The sequence below is a fragment of the Chamaea fasciata genome, unplaced genomic scaffold (genome assembly GCF_029207755.1).
Source record: "Chamaea fasciata isolate MVZ Bird 193981 ecotype frontalis unplaced genomic scaffold, bChaFas1.0.hap1 SCAF_2, whole genome shotgun sequence".
Lineage (NCBI taxonomy): Eukaryota > Metazoa > Chordata > Aves > Passeriformes > Sylviidae > Chamaea > Chamaea fasciata.
The window spans coordinates 85,361,290-85,379,111 of NW_027094087.1; the positions used below are offsets into that span (position 1 = coordinate 85,361,290).

Genomic DNA, 17,822 nt, shown 5'->3' on the forward strand with positions numbered 1-17,822 from the left:
CATTTACCCTATATTTCTCACTAAAGAGGAAAGGACTGACTACAAAGCACAAGTACTGTTTATATACCATATATTTCTTTTGGTAATGTCCCTATGTTGTACTTAGGTAAATCTCCCACTGAAGCCAATGTGAGTTTTGCCTGAGGGAGGAATAAGACCAGGGCCCTCGCAGGGGACATTTTACATTAAGGAGTTTATTATATTTTTTGTCTCACAATGGAAGAATGAAATAGGTGAAAGTTACTAAAGCTCTTGTTCATATTGATCACAAGTGAAATATGATTTCTGGCATATACTATGATACACAGATAAGAGTATACCATATTTATTTGTAATCATAATCAGAGCTATATTAGTTGGATGGGCAGTGAAATTGCTATTCCTACTTAAATTTTAGATATTTATATATTGTAAAAACTTTTTTTTCAATAATTGGGTCAAAATGCAGCAACTAAAAAAATACCTAATGCAAAACATAAAAATAATTTAAAGTATTCTGGAGCAAGAGGGGAAATGCTAACCAATCTAATAAATAAGGCAGTTTAAAGCATTTGTGACTGCTACTGTGATATATGTACATACTTTACAGCATAAATTACTGTACAGAATACTCCGTTTATTAACCTGTGTAAACAATATTGCCAGCTGTATAGGGACATATCGTGGGATTATGGGCAGCAGAAAGATAAACTGCTGTAGCAGGGTGGGGAGGCCTCGGGTAGCACATCCTCAGAGAGCAACATGAGCGTTATTTTATGAGCTGCAAACAAAGCCATCTCCACGTGAATAATTTTACAAAAAATCCGCTGACATTTGTTGCTGTAAACGAAATATGGAAATGAACCTCTGTGGTTTGTTACAAAAATAATTCTAGTCATAAACTGGTCTCTGCATACCTCACCTGGCCAGGGAACCTCACTCAGGAGTTTGCTGTGTGAAAAGAGAAATGGGGAAGAGTTGCAGTGCACCAGTACCTTGTTGTGTGCTGTCTGCACTGCCAGTCAACAGCTGATCCCACACTGGGATTGCCACACTGCCTTTTCAGCCACTGGTGCTACAAGCAGCATGGGAAATGGGGAGGGAACCCTGTGATCGTTGCAACTGGCATGAGAAGTAATGACAAATGTAAGCCTCCTGTTATTTTGCCCACTCTCTACTGTCTTCCACACCCTTTTGTTTCCCTCATCCATCCACAGTGTGGTTGGGTTTTGACTTCTGCATGGTGGCAACTCCACGGACAGTCTCTGTAGGATGCCTACTGCAACATGGCACTGGCCAGCAGACACCACTGGAGTCCAGGTTTCCATAAATAATATGCCCAGGAAGGCAGGGAGTTGCCAAAAGCAGTACGTGTATGCAGCCATGATTTGTTACTGTGGCTGTTGTCTCCATCTGCCACGGTCAGCATGGAACAACGCCCCTACACAGGAGGACCAGGGATTACTGCCCAGAGAGCAATTCTAACACTGCCTGGCTCCTCTGCTTTGGCTCCTGCCCCTCCTGTTGCCATCCACAGAAAGAGACAATGGCACTGCAAGCCCACCTTGACCTGGCTGCTCTGGAGCTCCCAAACCACCACTGCTCTTTCTGCCTCCACCAAGGGAAGCCAGCCCAAGGAGCTGCTGTGGGACTACTGGTCTGCTGGCGAGCCATGAGCTTTAGGTGTCCCTGTGTGGCCTATGAGCTGTTCATCGTGGATAAAATTCCCATTTTCACATAATGAATTGAAAAATGCTGTTGAATTTACATAAAAAAGTGATATTGGCCTCACTTAGGCTCACAGCCAATTTCATCTCTTTCGTAGTCTAGAGAAAAGATTGTAGTCTACAGTCTTTCTCCTTGTTTAAAGGAGGCCAGCTCTACTTCCAGGCAACATAAGGAAAAAGTGCCTGCAAGTGCTTAGTAAACTGTAAAATGTATTTTCTTGATATTTCAGTAATCTTAATAGAAATAGGTGCACGTTCAGTTCTCAAGGATCTACTTTGGATTTAGGCCTAGTAAATTATAGAGTGGTCAAGAGGTGGTCCAGGTCTGAAACATATGCTTAAAACATCTGAGAAATAAATGTATTTACCACATACCTATTTTCCTGCACATGTGCTCCCTCCCAACATGATCTCAGTCCCATCTGGCCTCAGCACATCCTGAGATATTTACCAATTTCATCAGGCTTTCCTGTCAGCAATAGGTATGACCATAAACCTCTGGTGGGATTTACAGCACCTCTGTATCTGAGCTAGTTACCTAAACCCTCTTTTTAGCCAGTGGAGACAAACAAACATTTCTAGGGTGAGATTCATTGTGCTTATTTTAGACCTTCAGTACAAGATGAGGTGATTTCCAACCTCAGTGTTTAAATCAGATTCTTTTTTCTTCTCTCACTCCATCTTCTTTTCCTATTTAACCCCAGTGAATTGTTACAAGGCTGACTGTGTATCCTCCACAGCCTAAAGAAGGTCATTGTACAGGTGAGACCACCAGCTCCTGCTGGTTCTACTGCAGGGCCGTGAAATGGCAAAGCTCACTCCAGTGGATTGGTAGCACAGTCAGGCCAAGGCATTGGGCCAGGAGATGCTGCTGGCACCCCTCCAGCTGCACTGCTGTTTCACACAAGGTATTTGAGTCACCAGAACTAAGGGCTTTTGGTCCCCAGATTACTGGTCCCTCTCATTTGCCTTCCTGCTCTCCTGCAGAGGAGAAGAGCTGTCAAAAACTGTGCATGGACTCAACAGCACTCACTGTCCTTCCTCAAGAGGGAACTGAATTCTCCCGCTAGAAATAATGGGAGAAAGGATGCCAGTCCCACAGATGGGGCGGGAATGAGAAGAAAGGAAAGTCCTGAACTGCTTGGAGCAGCTCTGCACTGCCTTTCACCTTTTTCCTGTGACCAATTTCAACTCCACCTTGTCCTGCATGTTGCAAGCCGGGAGACGGAGTTGAGGAAGAAAATGTTGAGAACTGCAGAAGGGATCTCAGCATCCAGAGGACCTTGAGAGGACCCCCATGTAAACCTCATGAGGCCCAACAAGGTCAATTACATGGTCCTGTCCCTGTGTTTGTCCAAGTCCCAGTATCAATACAGATGAAGGATGTACTGACTGAGAGCAGTCTGGCTGAGAAGGAGCTGGGGGTGCTGGTGGATGAGAGGCTAGACATGAGCCAGCAATGTGCCCTTGCAACCCAGAAAGCTAAAAAAGCATGACCAGCTGGTCGAGGAAGGTGATTGCCCCCTCTCCTCTGCTGTTGTGAGACACCCCTTGGAGTGCAGTGTCCACCTCTGGGGTTTCCAGAACAGGAAAGACATGGACCTGTTGGAGCAGGTCCAGGGGAGGCCATGAAGATGGTCAGAGGGATGGGGCGTGTCTCCAGTGAAGACCGGCTGTGAGAGCTGGGGTCCACCCTGGAGAAGAGCAAGTTCTAGGGAGATCTTACTGTGGTCTTTCTGTACAAAAAGGGGATTTATAAGAAAGATAGATAAAGACTTTACTTGGGCCTGTAGTGACAGGACAAGGGGAAACAGTTTTCAACTGAAAGAGGGTAAATTTAGATTGGATCTAAGGAAGAAATTCATATCTGTGAGTGTGGTGAGACACAGGAACAGGTTGCCTCGAGAAGCTGTGGATGCCCCATCCCTGGAAGTGTTCAAGGCCAGACTGGATGAGGCTTTGAACATCCTGGTCTCGTGAAAGGTGTCCCTGCCCACTGCAGTGGGGTTGGAACTAGATGATCTTCAAGGTCCCTTCCAACCCAAACCCTGCTATGATTTTATGATAAATCTAAACTGCCAAGGAAAATATGCTTTTTTTAACTAGAGGTATATTCCAAGATGAAAGTGAGAAGAAGAAGGGCCTGTCCTTTCGTAAATGTTATCTATGTCCAGCTTGTTCCTGCAGGAAATGTTTTCTTTCATGTCTGTTGACAGGGTGAGAATTCTGTATGTAAGAATGCCAAGTGGAGGGGAAAAAGATAACTACTGCTAAGAAAGGAATTGTTAGGATTGACTGAATAACATGAACCACGTTAGAAGCATTTTGTTGATTTGACTGGTGTTCACTCCTTGGTGAAGTGCTTTATTGATAACTTCTAGGGGTAATGTGTCAGAACAGAGCTGGAAGTTTGCTCCGGGGATACTGGCTAACAATGGTGTGATTTAGGAAGGTCACTCCCTGAACATTTTGCTCCCAACCTATCTCTGACTTCCCACTTTGGTTACTGGTAATGTGCATCAAAATCAGACACATATTTTGTTGTGAGAGACTTCTTTTTAAAACATTTTGTTAAGCAACTGCAATGCACTATTCTAAAAGAAAATTTCCATTGATTCGAAGTTATGTGAAGCTGGATTTGGATTAATAAATTATTTGAACACTTCTGAGGCTGTTTTGAGGAACACACTTTGTACAAATTTCTGTTGGAGAAATACAAAGTGACTGAAACATAAAAAGATTTGAAATTCTTAGGATGGCCATGCAGCACTTTGTTAATCTGTGCTGTTTGTCCCGTTATGTACTGTTGTGATTCTTGGTCTCTGCCAGGATCAAAGTCATAGATACTCTGGGAATGGCAATTTCACCTAGGCTGTGACAGCCATCGGCACTAAGCACAAGTTTTATACACTCTGGTGCTTACACTGAGAGCTTACATAGTATTTACGGATTTTGTGCGTCTTGTAGCTCTGGACTCAGGGGTGAAATTCATCCAGTGTACTTAGCAGTTTTTTCCATTGCTCTTCAACATACTTTCCTTCTGAGGATACAAAGTGATTTGCAAACATTAATTAGTTCTCATAAAGCCCTATGAGGCAGATAAATGTTAAGTATCCCTGTGTTAGTACATATGAGAAACATGAGACCTGAATGCCTTATCATTCATGCTGTTCACCGTATTTGCTCCCAAAAACGACTAAGTGCTGTGGGACAGAGGAAATCCCCCTTTTTCTCCCCTAATTCTGTTGTTTTCCTTGAACTTTCTGGAATTCTTTGAGGGCAGAAGGGATAAGGCTGGGCTTCAAGCTGAAGCGTGTGAAATTCAAGCTACACAAGTTGCAAAAGTGATGGAATCTTGGTGTATTTGTTGCTGGTTTTGGGGGCAAAAGCCAAGCCCTTTATGCAACCTGTGAGTTACTTGCTCCATGTCCCAGCACCCCATTGGAAAGCTAGCTTGGGCTGCCAAAGTAGGAAACACCCCTGAAAGTCAGGCATACTTGTGGGCTACCAAGAGCAACAGGGCTAGACAGCAAGTGGAGGTGGAGGAATTACTTGAAGAAATACCCCTAGGCAGATCTCACCGATCTCACTGAGGAAAACCATAGTCTTTTGAGAGACCAATGGATGCTCTGAATCTTAGCACTTTTCCTCTCCGTAGCTTTAGTCAGATTAGCACAAACAGGACCTAAAGTGACTTTGCCAGTTTGTTAATTAACCTTAAGAGCAATTTACAGCACTGGGGCCAGTGACACCGGAAATGGAGTCGGCCTTTTTGAGGGGAAACAGCAACTTTGTGGGAGACAGCAAAGTAGCTAAATTTTCATGCTAACAATATTGGCTGAGAGACACAGTTCCACATTTTTTGAGACATACTAGATGTAAGATCAACCAAATGCTTTTCTGAATGCATTCTGACAAATTTATCTATAATTACATGCCTTCCCAGCCCTTGATGCGCAGCAAATAACCTAATGTAACAGTTGTAATTATGATACTGATCAGACCAACCAGGCATTTTTAAGACATGAAAACTAGACAAATTCTTTAGTTTCAAACACAAAAGGAGAGGCATGTTAGGTCTGTGCCTAACAGACCTAACAGACAGATTTCTGTTTTTACCTTAACAAGTCTATGCACTTCAGGCATTGTTTATATTTTTATTGTGCCAGGAGATTTTATTCTTTAGTTTGGAGATTCTCCCTGAATGGGGGAGGGAAACGTTGTTATCACTGTGAACAAGAAACATTTCTTTCTGACATATTAAGCTTTAAGAGGATTATGTAAAGACAAGGCATATTGCAGAAGGAGATGCTCTTAATATAGCTTTTACCATGAACCCACGACCTGCCAAAATTTAGGAGAGCTAAAAAACCTATTGCTCTGACAATCTTTTAATTTTTAAAAAATCGTCTTGTAAAAAGATCAAGGAATTCACCCACTGTTATTTACATAAAATTCAAACTTTCCTGCTTAAAATCATGAATCATTGAATGTCACATCTGCGGGATATCTAGGCAGATGCCATTAATCCAAGTCATTTTGCAAATTCCAATTTCATTTGGATTAAACCTACAACTAAGTCAGTGAATCGCATATACTGTACATGCATTAAGGCTGGTGACTACTAAAGTCTCTTGGGTAGATAAACTAAGTACAGATTAGCCAGGTCTAAGTGTATGTCCTCATCTGGGGAAGAAAAGTTATCCTGACATTTCAGATTTGAATCAGTAGCCATGAAAAATGGTTGAACATTTGTATTACAAAAGAGATACTATGGCACAGTCCCAAAAGTGCATTTCATATAAATTAATTAGCTACACAAATTATTTTGACAACAGCTACTGCACTTCTGAGGTGATATGGCTGCTCAGTGATGAGTACTTGATGATCAATGGTAGGCACTAGTAATATCCTTCATGCTCAGTAACTTTTATTACTATTTAGATTTACAGTATATACATATGTGTTTGTATCTACACTTGGGGCTTGATCCTCTTAACCTCCTTTACCTAAGGTCTTCTGTTCACTATAATCTCTTCCTTTGGAGCTCTCTGTTATTTGGACAAAAGAAATAGGCAAACAGGCAGTTGGGGTACCCTGCCACGTGACAGGAAGGACTATGCCTGGCTTTTGACCACACTTGAACCTCTGCATACGCTTTGTTCTTACCTGACACTCATGTCACCATGCCGTACTCTAAAGGATTAAGGCCAAGGGCTCTGTATGATCTTGCTGTCTGTGGGGATCCTATAGGCCATTCTGGATTTGTCAAGTCCACCTGCAATACACCGTTCCTTTGAATCCATTCCCATTGCTGTATCAACTCTTACTGATTCAGAAGCCTCTGTTTTTAAGCAAACCTCTTCCTCCAGGCATAATCCTTCTGGATTTGTACAGAATGACTTCTTACTTTTCCAAAATTGAACCTGAATGTTGCTATGGCTAAAGAAGCCTACATGTTCCTGGACTTTTACAGCAGATTAAAATAAGGCAGTGTCTTTCATGGAACTGCAAAGGACAGTCTCCTCTGGTCCTATCCAAAACACACAGAGCATCTTTGACTCACAGTGTGATATGCCTAAGACTATTCAGGTTCTTAAAGTGGTGCATATGCTTAACTGGACCAGACCTAAAGTCACATGCACTTTTGCAGACCAGCCCCTAAGAAGATGAAATTAAGTATTTGTTGTCACCATGCCACATTCAGTCATCCAATCAGCAGCAACCCTACACAGCAAACAGCCTGCACAAAAGAGTATTCTAAATAACCTCACTAAAATAAGATAGCTGCAAGAAACCTTATGGAGAGGCCAAACCCTCTAATCCATTCATCCTGTTGCACCACCAGAAATTAAGGCTCAGTGTGCTCATCAGACAACACAGATGATGCCAGCACAAAAACTAAAAACCAGAAAGATTTCCATGGAAGCAATAGGTATTTTAGCTGAAATATTAAGAGCAATGTACAGGAAATGACAATAATCTACAGAGATGCTTAGTACTTGGAAATGTTACAACAGAACACCATTAATTCTTGCATTTCTTTGAAGTTTCTTGACATATTATATCCGTACAAAGAGTTCATCATGATTAAGAAAAATATCCCGATCTTAGTAAAATAAACATGCTTCAAATTTTCATATTTGAAACTCAAATGCCACGTGTGCAATAAAACTAAACTCCATTTAAGGCAAGTAGTTACTTCTAAAATTTCTTAACATTAAATATCAGAAAGAGCTCCCAAACCCCCAAACTTATCTGAAGATAAACATCGTAGGCACCGTCAATGAAAACAGAAGCTAATCTAGCTGGAGTTTCACTTTCCTGATCTGAGGAGAAATCCCACAGTACCTGCAGATGGCATTGAAGCAGCTGACAGAATCCATTGCTACTAGTCTAGCAAATCCTGACAGACTTCCACAGCTGGAGATCAGGCAAGTGATAAACAGAAAGGCACCGATCAAGTTCTCCATGATACTTGTGACGAAACAAATTGTGTTCCTTCTGGGGTGGGTGACAGCCAGGGCCAAGGGTGACGGCAAGACCCAAAGGTCACGTATTTTCTCATTTAAAGGCAAGTACATGTTCTCTCCTACAGCCAGCCACATTGTAACACTCAAGTCCACGCTAAGAGGTGACCACAGCCACAGGGATTCTCTTGGGGAGAAGTATCTGAGCACCGATGGGCAGATAAATATTGGCCCAGGATGGCTTGGGGCAGAGCAGTTCCTTGGTGGCTGCTTCAGAGAACACAGTGAATGCTCCAAGTCTGAGCAATAGCTGGAGTTATGGTGAGCAGCCTCGGCAGAAAATCACAGCTATGTGGGGCTCAGTGTGCTCACAAACCCACTCTTTACCATGGGGTACATGGAGTCTGTGCTACCAAAGACATTTGACTGAGAAATTGTGCCATATTGTTTGGTATCTTTTCTTCAAAATGCAGCTCTTCAAAAATGGGGGACGGAAAGAAAAAGGCAACAAGGACCAATTAATCAACCATTTCTATCAGTGGTTACTTCTACTTGTATCTTCTACATAAAGTGTCTCTTTTGTACTCACATTTTCTTAATACGTAAGCAAATTAGATTAGAAAATAACAGTAAAGGGGTTCAACTAATGACTCAGACAAGAACAGTCCATTGAAAGTCACTGGTGCTGCTGATTTGAGTAAAGGCAGCAAATCTGATTGCAAAATAAATTCTTTCCAATATAGAAAAAAACCCTCTAAATATGTGAAAACCACTGAAAATGAACAAAACTACACTGAATGCAAGCACAGTTGATATGAACTGGCCTTGACCTCATCTGACCCAAATTAAATTTCAATTATTGTGGGATTAATTCTTCTGGCATGAAAAACACAGCCTGTCAACAGGAACTGAAAACATCCCATAAATCAAGAAACGTTAAAGCCTAGTTGAGGATTATGCATGAAGAGTGAGAGGATTATGATAGGAAACAGTTCTTAGCCTGATGAGCAGCAAACTCAGCTTCCCGGATAAAGGAAATTGCATGTAATGCTCCCATACAGCCTGGAAGAAAATGTTGCAAGCTTCTGCTGGATGAAAAAGATATGAAAGTCAAAATCTGTGGGATGAAGCCTTCCCATGCAAAGCCAACAACTCTTATAAATATCTGTCTCTGTGTGTGTGCAGCTGAAATTAATGCATTTCCCTTCCTAAGTGGATTACTGTTTGCCATATTTTTTCCTTATCTATTTACTGTCAGTAACAGAATGCAATTTTCCACCATCTCTTTTAAGTTCTTGCTATCAGAATATCTGTTTTCAGGCCTTCCTTTTGCTTGATACTGTAGGTTGCACTGTTGGTGAGGAGCTGAACGAGATATAAAGTTATTTAAGAAGACAGGAGATAAAGAAATGCATGCAATTTGTTGAAACTTATTGCACATGAAGGAATGCTGTCTTTCTCTGACCACATGCGGACTACACAACTCCTCTCTGTGCTCCAGAGGAGAAGTAACAGGGAGATGGCACATTAATATGGAAACTTCTGTGATGTGACCATGCTCACAGTAAAAATTCTCCATGTCTACGATTTGCCCTCATTCATTCCAGTTCAGGAAAGCCCCTGTGTATGTGCTTAAGCTCTGCTGAAGTCATCAGGATTTCAGTACAAGCTTAAAGTTAAGAATCTATTGTGAGCTTTCCTGAATAGGGATCTGTGCTTATTGCACTTATTCAATCAACCCATAAGATTTTGGTTTCTGAGTTTTTCGGTACAAGAATAGAAAGAGTACATTTGTGCATTAAGATCAGTTCTTTATAGTATTTCTAGTGTATGAAAATGTTTGGAGAGTGATACAGAACAATTCATTCTGAAGAGACATCATTGAATATTGTCCCTCTGCGCACATACGTGTCTACACTCAGAAGAATTTTGCTCAGTGTTGAAGTAATGTTCACCTTTGTTTGGATCAATGCTGTAGCTGACTATTTCTGTAGCACAGTGTCCAGAATAACTGAATTATCCATGAAAGGGATACTGTCCATGTGAATGGCACACAGTCATTACGACAAGTGAGCGCTATTCCGCACCCAGTGGAGTCCTTGTTGAGTGTACTGAACTAAATGCTCCATACTGCTGTGCAAGGTGATAGGTCCCATCAATGCGTCCAAGTCGTTAAAAAAATCTGTGGGGAAATAAAAAAAAAAGATTCCCCATCAGAAGAGTGAATCTTTATATGCTACTTGTCACCCTTTAACAGATTTTATTCTCTTGCAAATTGAGTCAGGCTGAAGATTCCATGGGAATGAAAGTTTAATGCTGGTGAGATTAATTTTAAAGCCCCGTGGTTCATGATGTTACAGGCTGATGCACAACAATTTTCTTTTTAAAGAACAAAGCAGTGAGTTCTTCAGCTTTGCTTTTCATTGAGTCTTGATAAAACAAACAGACTCTGGGCAAGATTTATTCTGAGACTGAGGACAAGTAGATCAGAAAGTCCACACGCAAGTGTCCAATGACACATTTGTGATATGCTAGCTACTAAAGCTACCATGGCAGAGAAATAGAGGCCTGTACAACATGGCCAACCCAGCCTAAAGAGTAATTTGGCTAACTAGCCAGTCAGGACTTAGAATCACAGGATGGTTTGGGTTGGAAGGGACCTTAAAGATCAGCCAGTTCCAACCCCTGTGCCATGGATAGGGACAATTCAGTTGTCTACTCAGAGGCATGTAGCGCCCATTTGAGATACTCTCAGGGAGTTGATACTTACAGCCTGGACTGGCAGATCTAACACAGGATGTGCAGGAGAGTTCTGGATGGCAGTTTAGGTAAGGGTACTTCACTGAACTGTATCCTTGTCTCCCTTTCAGGGTGGACTGAACAGCATCCTGAACTGCTGTTTGTATTGAACAAAGCTCCATCAACTGCAAAGGGAGATGAGCCCCCCCAAATCATATCTACATCCCTTCACTTAGGTGCCCTTGTTTTGACTCAGATCTTACCCATGTCATTGCCCTAAAGACACAAATTAGCCTGAAAACCAAGGAATACTTCACTATCAAGTCAGATGCTGAGGCATTTGCTCATGGAAACCAGTTCACCTAAGAGATGGCTGCTGCAGGCAGCTTGTTCCAATCTGCGTCTAATATGGATGGGGGAGGCCTAGGGGCTGTTCATTCCTTCTGCAGAAAGGAGATGTGCTCCTGCTTTTTGATGTGGTCTGGCTAAACACATCCCATGCAGCTCCATGTCGTTGGGGGTAGGAAGCTGTTTTACCTCCCACAAACCTTCCTCTCTAGAATGCACAGATGGCAGTAAGTGCTACTCACAGCCAAGTCTGTGACCTGTCTGTGACAAGTCTTGGCTCAACTCTTCTGAGCAAGACAGCTATCAAAATTGCCTTTTTGGGCTGTTTTGGAACAGACTAGAAGCAGACTGAAGAAAGAAATAATCTCTGCAGCCCTACTTTGCAGACAGGTTTCATATCAAAATAAGTTATTTTCCTGATCCAAATCATGTGACAGTCTTCTAGAACAGTCCATTGCCTTGCCTCACTCACCTCTGTTTTCCTTGGCCAGGTTGTCAGCCATCTCCCAGTAGTCATAGCTGTGCAGGATGCTGTTGGTGATGCTGACGTGGTTGGCGGCCATCTGATGAATGCGCTGTGGGATGCTGATGATAGGAGATGGGGAAGGGGCCCCCGTGCTCCCCTGGGATCCTACTGAACTGACTGGAGAAGGGCTAGGGGACATAGGTGATGGAGTTCCTGTGCTCCTAGAAACCAATGTTAATACAGTTATTTAAAAGGTGTTGGAATTAAAACCATGAGAGTTTCAGAACATACCAGAGGTAAAAAATGCATGATTTCTAACTGCCAATCTGGTATAAGTTTCTGTGCAACTTACTTTCCACTGGCACCCCAAGGAGATGGGTTCTGGGCAGTTTTTGATGAATTCTGGAAAACAAAGAGTAATTCACAATGCATATAATTTATGTAAGACTACAAAATGAAAACATTAAAGAGTATAAAAGTACGGAAATGTAAAGAAAGTGATGCAATTGCATCTCATGATGCAGTAAACCCAGTCAGCCTAGTTTGATGTTATGATGAAGCAGTGCTGCAGAACAGACTTGAAACATAGACTTTTTAACACCCTGGCATAGGGGCTGACTAGAAAAACATTAGGTGAAATGGAATTTTTTCACAGAAATGCTAGGAATTCAGGAAAAAAAAAGTGCTGCAGGACTCTTTGTAAAGTTTAGACTGGAATTTCTTGTGCTGAAGAAAATCAGAAAGATTTCCTCCCACTCTCCTGCCCCCAATGACAAATGTCATTCCCCTAGGACCTGCAAGACTGTGTTAATCTGCTCAGCCTGGCATCCACAGGGATATGAATCTGAGAATCTGCAGCTCAGGTGGGTGTTTTAACCACCAGGCTCAAAAATCTTGCTCATGATTGCTCCTCATGGAGCTGTTCCCCTTGGTCCAAACATGACAGCATTCACAAGGTCAGAGGCTGCCCGTGTAGATTGGTGGTTTTTATAGCTGAAGGATTCCCCAGAGAACCCCAGAAGGGGCCATTTGATCATTTACTGTGGTCTCTTGTATGCCTGGAGTCATTAAGACTCTGGTATACTGTGCTTAGGCTCAAGAATTTCATTGCTTGAGGAGAGGGTACCTTGTACGAGTGCTATATTTACAGAGCAGAAGAAATTCAGGTGTCAGCAGTAATAGAGACTGGATAGCTAAAATGATTTTAGTCGTGAAAATACGAGGAGCTGGAGGGGATTCACTCACTGGTTCCCGACCATTTAACCTGTGGAAAAACTCCACCCCTCTCCCAAGTGACTGATGTAGTCCTAGGCCTGAGAGAAAGAAGTCTAAGAAACCAAGCTCTCTTAGTCCATTCCATCCATGGTCTCACATTCAGCAATACCCAGTCTGATTCTTCAGAGGAAAGTAACCTCTTTGTGCTCCCTGAAGCCAAACCTGCAGGTAATTGTGTGCTGGAGAACAGCCCTCTCTTCTTGACATCCATGTGGGACCAGACAAAGTCCTTCAGCTTCAGATCTGTTTATGGATACTGTTTTAAATGCAAGGCTGCAGGTGTTGTAAACTGCAGGAGTTATAAGCAGTACCAGCAGTACAAAACCTCTTAGTCTCTCATGGCTTAGGAAGGAAAATGGTAAACTCGGGGCTTCAGATGTTCATGGATTTCAAGGCCAGGAGTAATCCTGCAGTGCACACAATCTGCAATGTGGTTTTCCACCAATCATGGCACTTCTAAAAGAAGCTACATTACTTTTAAAATCTATCTTTTTTTATTCTTTCTAAAAAGCACAGATAGCCATACAGAAATCCTTAGACACTATTTATCCTCTTTGTTCTTCTATGTCCTGTTCTATGTTTAGCAGGCCTCACAATTAGAAAAACAAATGTCGTTTCACAGTTTCAAGATTGAATCTTCCTAACTTCAGTCCTAGCTCTGGGATTTTGTTGGTCCAAAGCCAGGAGAACTGCATGTAATCTGGAAATTATCAGCTCTGTTTCCATGTACACAATGACCTCTTAACCCATTCGGCACTAAACTGGACACATCTCCTGAGCCTCTCTCCAAAAAAGTTTGTTTTCTCAGTTTTAATGTGCCTTCTGAACTGCCTCTTGGGTTTCCACACCTTTTATGTGCACCGCAGCACTGGCTGTATTTTAGCAGTGATCATACCAGTGCTGTGTGTACCCTGTCATTCTTCCTGCATTTTGACTTCTATGTCCCAGGTACACGATATAAAAAATAATCTTTAGAGTGTCCCACAAGGGGTTCTTCCTTCAGAAGGCTTTCTTTTTCTTTTTATTTTGACAGGAAAAGCTAAGATGTGAAAAGATAAAAAAGGAAAATTTCTCATTTAGCATCTTGAATAGAACCAACATGGGAATCCTCAGCACTTGATCCTGCTGCAGAATAGATTTTTTTTCCCCTTTCTTTTCTGATCTCTCTCAGAACTACTTGTCTTCATCTTTCTAGTGTAATGGAAACTGAGTACCTGTTGTTTACTTACAGAGTGGAAAGCAGGAAAACTTGAACACTGGAGTCAAGAATACTTCCACTGTAAATGTAACCAACCTCTGCCTTACTGTACAACTTCCCAAACACCTTTTTTCTCATGTTTAGGGTGTATTGCTTCAGCTTCCTCTCAGTTCTGCACCAGAAAGGTGGGGATAAGAATTCTAAAGAATATAATGTTGTAAGGGACCATCTCTTATCCCACTTTCCCTACTGCAACCCACTCTCCTGGTTTCTTTATGCTTTCATATATGCTGGCCTCTGAATATCTGTGCCTTCTTTTTAATTCTCTGCTGCATTTTTTTTTAATGATGGAAATAAAACACTTACAGGAAATTTAAATAGTATTCTTTTCTTTTCTAACAGAAAAGCGTGTCTGATTTTCCCTGCAAATGTGTGACAAGATTTAAAATCTTTCTCTGATTGATAATATATAAGGAAGTTCTTAATGCAGTCAGCATTTCATGTCACTTGGTTTTGAAAGCTTTTAGATACCAAATATGAACGAAGTGGAGAATTGGCCTGTTTTCCACTGAAAATTATAGCAAATGGAATTTTTTTTCAATTTTTGCTTTTAAAGGTGAGAACACTTTCTAATGTGAAGCTATGCTATCATTGTGTCAGCAGCTCTGCAAAAAACCAAACTCTTCTTGGCTACAGTACAGTTAAGTCCATTTTATGTTTGCTGTGAAACAGTCTCTGTCTGCTAGCAGGAGACATTTTACGTGGTTGAGAGCTGTTCTTAATACAGCTAATCTCTGAACTGGTCAAGAAAAATAAAGTACTTCAATAAGCGCATATTTCTTTCCCCTGAAATCAGGTAATTGTTAGAGAAACATAACGTGTTGAATTATATATTGCTAGATTTTTCAAGCAGTTACATTGACTTCAATTTCCATTTGACAATAACGGATCTGTCAATTCCCTTCCCTGTCTTCATGTGTTCAGAATTTGGTCATAAGCATTCGTGCTTGTATTTGAATTTTTTATTACCAAAATGTCAAAGGATGGATGTTTTTCATTTCAAGGTTCTTCTGTCTGCAAAAAAACCCCAACAGATGAGCCCTGTGTTCAAAGATAAATGGCTGTTCAGGTCTCGCAAAGCAGTTTGTCTTAAAACATTTGTATGTTTGTTCTTTTTTTTGTTGTTGTTTTTTAATTAGAAAGATAAAGGATAATTTTTGTGCTTGTACTTCACATGCTGGATGGATTGACTGCAAGGTGAGCTTCACCTGAAAGATTTTGTGCCTGAGATACCTGCCAGAGAAAGGCTGCCTGTCAAGGAAAATATATTAAAATACTTTGAGAGACTTTCAGTCTTTTTCAAAATAAACAGTGCCTGGACTTGTCAGAAGTGAAAAATGGAAGCAGTAACAGGTGAAGCAAAGCAGGAAGGAGAAGCCAACAGTGCCATGCCAAGTACATGGCTGGTGGTCTATCTGCCCTCCGATGCTTCTTGCAACTCCTGTTGAACTCAGTGTGGGCTGTTAGAAAGTTCCCTGGATAAGATGTCCCACTGCACTGTCCTACCTATTGATGCTGCTGAGTCTGCATCTGAGGGCTGCATCTGAGGACTCATCTAGGTCAAAGTCTTCAACTCGTGGGAAGTGTAATCCCAAAGGGCAAAATCTGCAAAACCTACTCACAACAGAGCTGGACAGCACTAGACAATTGACCAAGAATAATCTGAAAATACCTTTGTTGTTTGTTAGTACAACAAATCTATCATCCTTTGTGAAGGGTCACAGTTTGTATTTTTCAAAGAGGGACCCTTGTGAAGATAACTGAACTAACTAGAGCTCAGATGTTGCCATGGGAGTCTATGGTAAAACACCACTGACTTCACAGGGGAAAAACTAATCCCAGCACAGCTACTGCTCTAGTAAAATGCTGTATCTCCTGTAAAGACACATTGATCTAAAAACATGCCATAAATAATGCACCTTGAAATACTCAATAAGCGCTTTTGAATACTTGACTGCGTGGTCTCTCTTGAGTCGGAACATCCTCCAGTACAGAAGGGCCAGGCAGCGGTAACTGGAATATAAGGGAGAGCAGAAAGTAAAGGGTGACTCTTGAACAGAAATTCCACAGAATATCTTTAATCCTCAAACTAATACAGAATGGAAGGTTGGCAGCACCTTGCTTACAGTTTTTAACACCATTTGTTGGCAGTACTTCACACTTTGACATGGATTTATGAGCAGAGCTAGGTACTACAGCCAGGGCAGGTCATGCTGACAAATGCTACCAGTGAGGTACTAAACAAACTATACTTAGAAGGGTCTGGGCTCCCAGGCCTTCATTCTGGCTTGAAGTCTGCACACTTGACCAAAACCTCTCCCATGAGATATCCTACAACTCAACATACACTTTTTTTTTCTTTTTTTTTTTTTCCCCTTGCAAATGCATAAACAGCTTTGTGAGATATCTTATCTTGGGACTTTATTGTCATAGCCTGGAGTCTGTGTAGTGAACTTCAGTTATAGTAGATGTACTTTGTATACACCCAGTGGTCCCTTCCAGCAGTTGCAGATGTCTGGGATAAAGGGAAACTTTGGATTTGGCACAGATTTCAGTGACCAAGCTTCTCTGTAGGAAACCAGAAGAGAGATTGTGTTGCAGCCTGGAGGCTATTCCCAGGCCACTTGCCTGATTTGGTCCCCAGAGGAAACCAGCAGTGGGCTGAAAAACAATGTGCTGTACTGGCACTGTCTGCCCCTGTGCTCCTCGTTAGTCTGCAGAGTGCCACACACCTTTAAAACTACACAATTAAATGAGAGTAATGGCTATTGACTATAGTTATGTGCCACAAGATTCAGTATTCAGGATACATACACTTTTCTTTGCTAGTGGCTTTAGGTGCACCAGTCTATTTTCCAAACTGAGAATCACCACCACCTCTTCCCAGCAAGGTTTTTGTATTGAAAACGTGTGAAAACTGGGGTAAGTGTGAAAGTGCCCCACAGTAATGCTGCTTTCGAAGCAAAAACCCTGTGTGTTTTGCTTTTCCTTTGGCAGCAGAGGCCTCGTTTTTAAAAGCAGTATTTAGTCTTGGAGCCAATCCGGAGCACCAGAAGGTGCCTTGAGTTTGGAAGTGCAGAGTGCTCCCCACCTCACCGCACCCAAGAGCTGCCCACAACTCAGCAGGGTCGAATTGGCGAATTGTCCCTGGAATAACCCAACGCCAGGCAGGGCTGCTGAGCCAGCCTGGCCGCTGTCCGGAGCGCGGCGGTGAAATCCCGGCCGTGGCCGCTGGAGGACAGTGTCTCCCCGGGAGAAGCGGCCGGGAGCGGACGGGCTGGCAGCCTGCCCGGCGGGCGCCGGCAGCAGCCGCGGGATGCGGCGGCCGCGCAGCCACCACCATCACTCTCCCTCTGTCACCTTCACAGGTACAGCACATATGCAAATGGTGTCAGCTCATCTGCTGGCTGGCAGACGGTGAGTTAAGATTGCCATTCATCGCCCGGAGAAGGCTCCGTCTGCTTTCCCTCGCGCTGACCTTTCTCCTGCTGGAACAGATGCAGCGGCTCCCTGAATTTGGATGTGCTTCCGCACGCACCGAAGCGCTCCGGCAGCTCTCA

At 42.4% G+C, this 17,822-nt stretch overlaps 1 protein-coding gene across 1 annotated transcript in view; it reads right to left on the bottom strand.

Moving 5' to 3' along the window:
- Positions 1–7,374: 7,374 nt before the first annotated feature.
- Positions 7,375–17,822, bottom strand: part of AFF3 (ALF transcription elongation factor 3) — a 315,602-nt gene continuing 305,154 nt past the window's right edge. Inside the window, exons 18-21 of the mRNA XM_066176588.1 lie at positions 16,182–16,275; positions 12,082–12,131; positions 11,736–11,950; positions 7,375–10,358 (exon numbers count right to left, since the gene is read on the bottom strand). Of these exons, the coding sequence (XP_066032685.1) occupies positions 10,237–10,358; positions 11,736–11,950; positions 12,082–12,131; positions 16,182–16,275 (481 nt within the window). The 3' untranslated portion in view covers positions 7,375–10,236. The remainder of the gene's footprint in view (positions 10,359–11,735; positions 11,951–12,081; positions 12,132–16,181; positions 16,276–17,822) is intronic.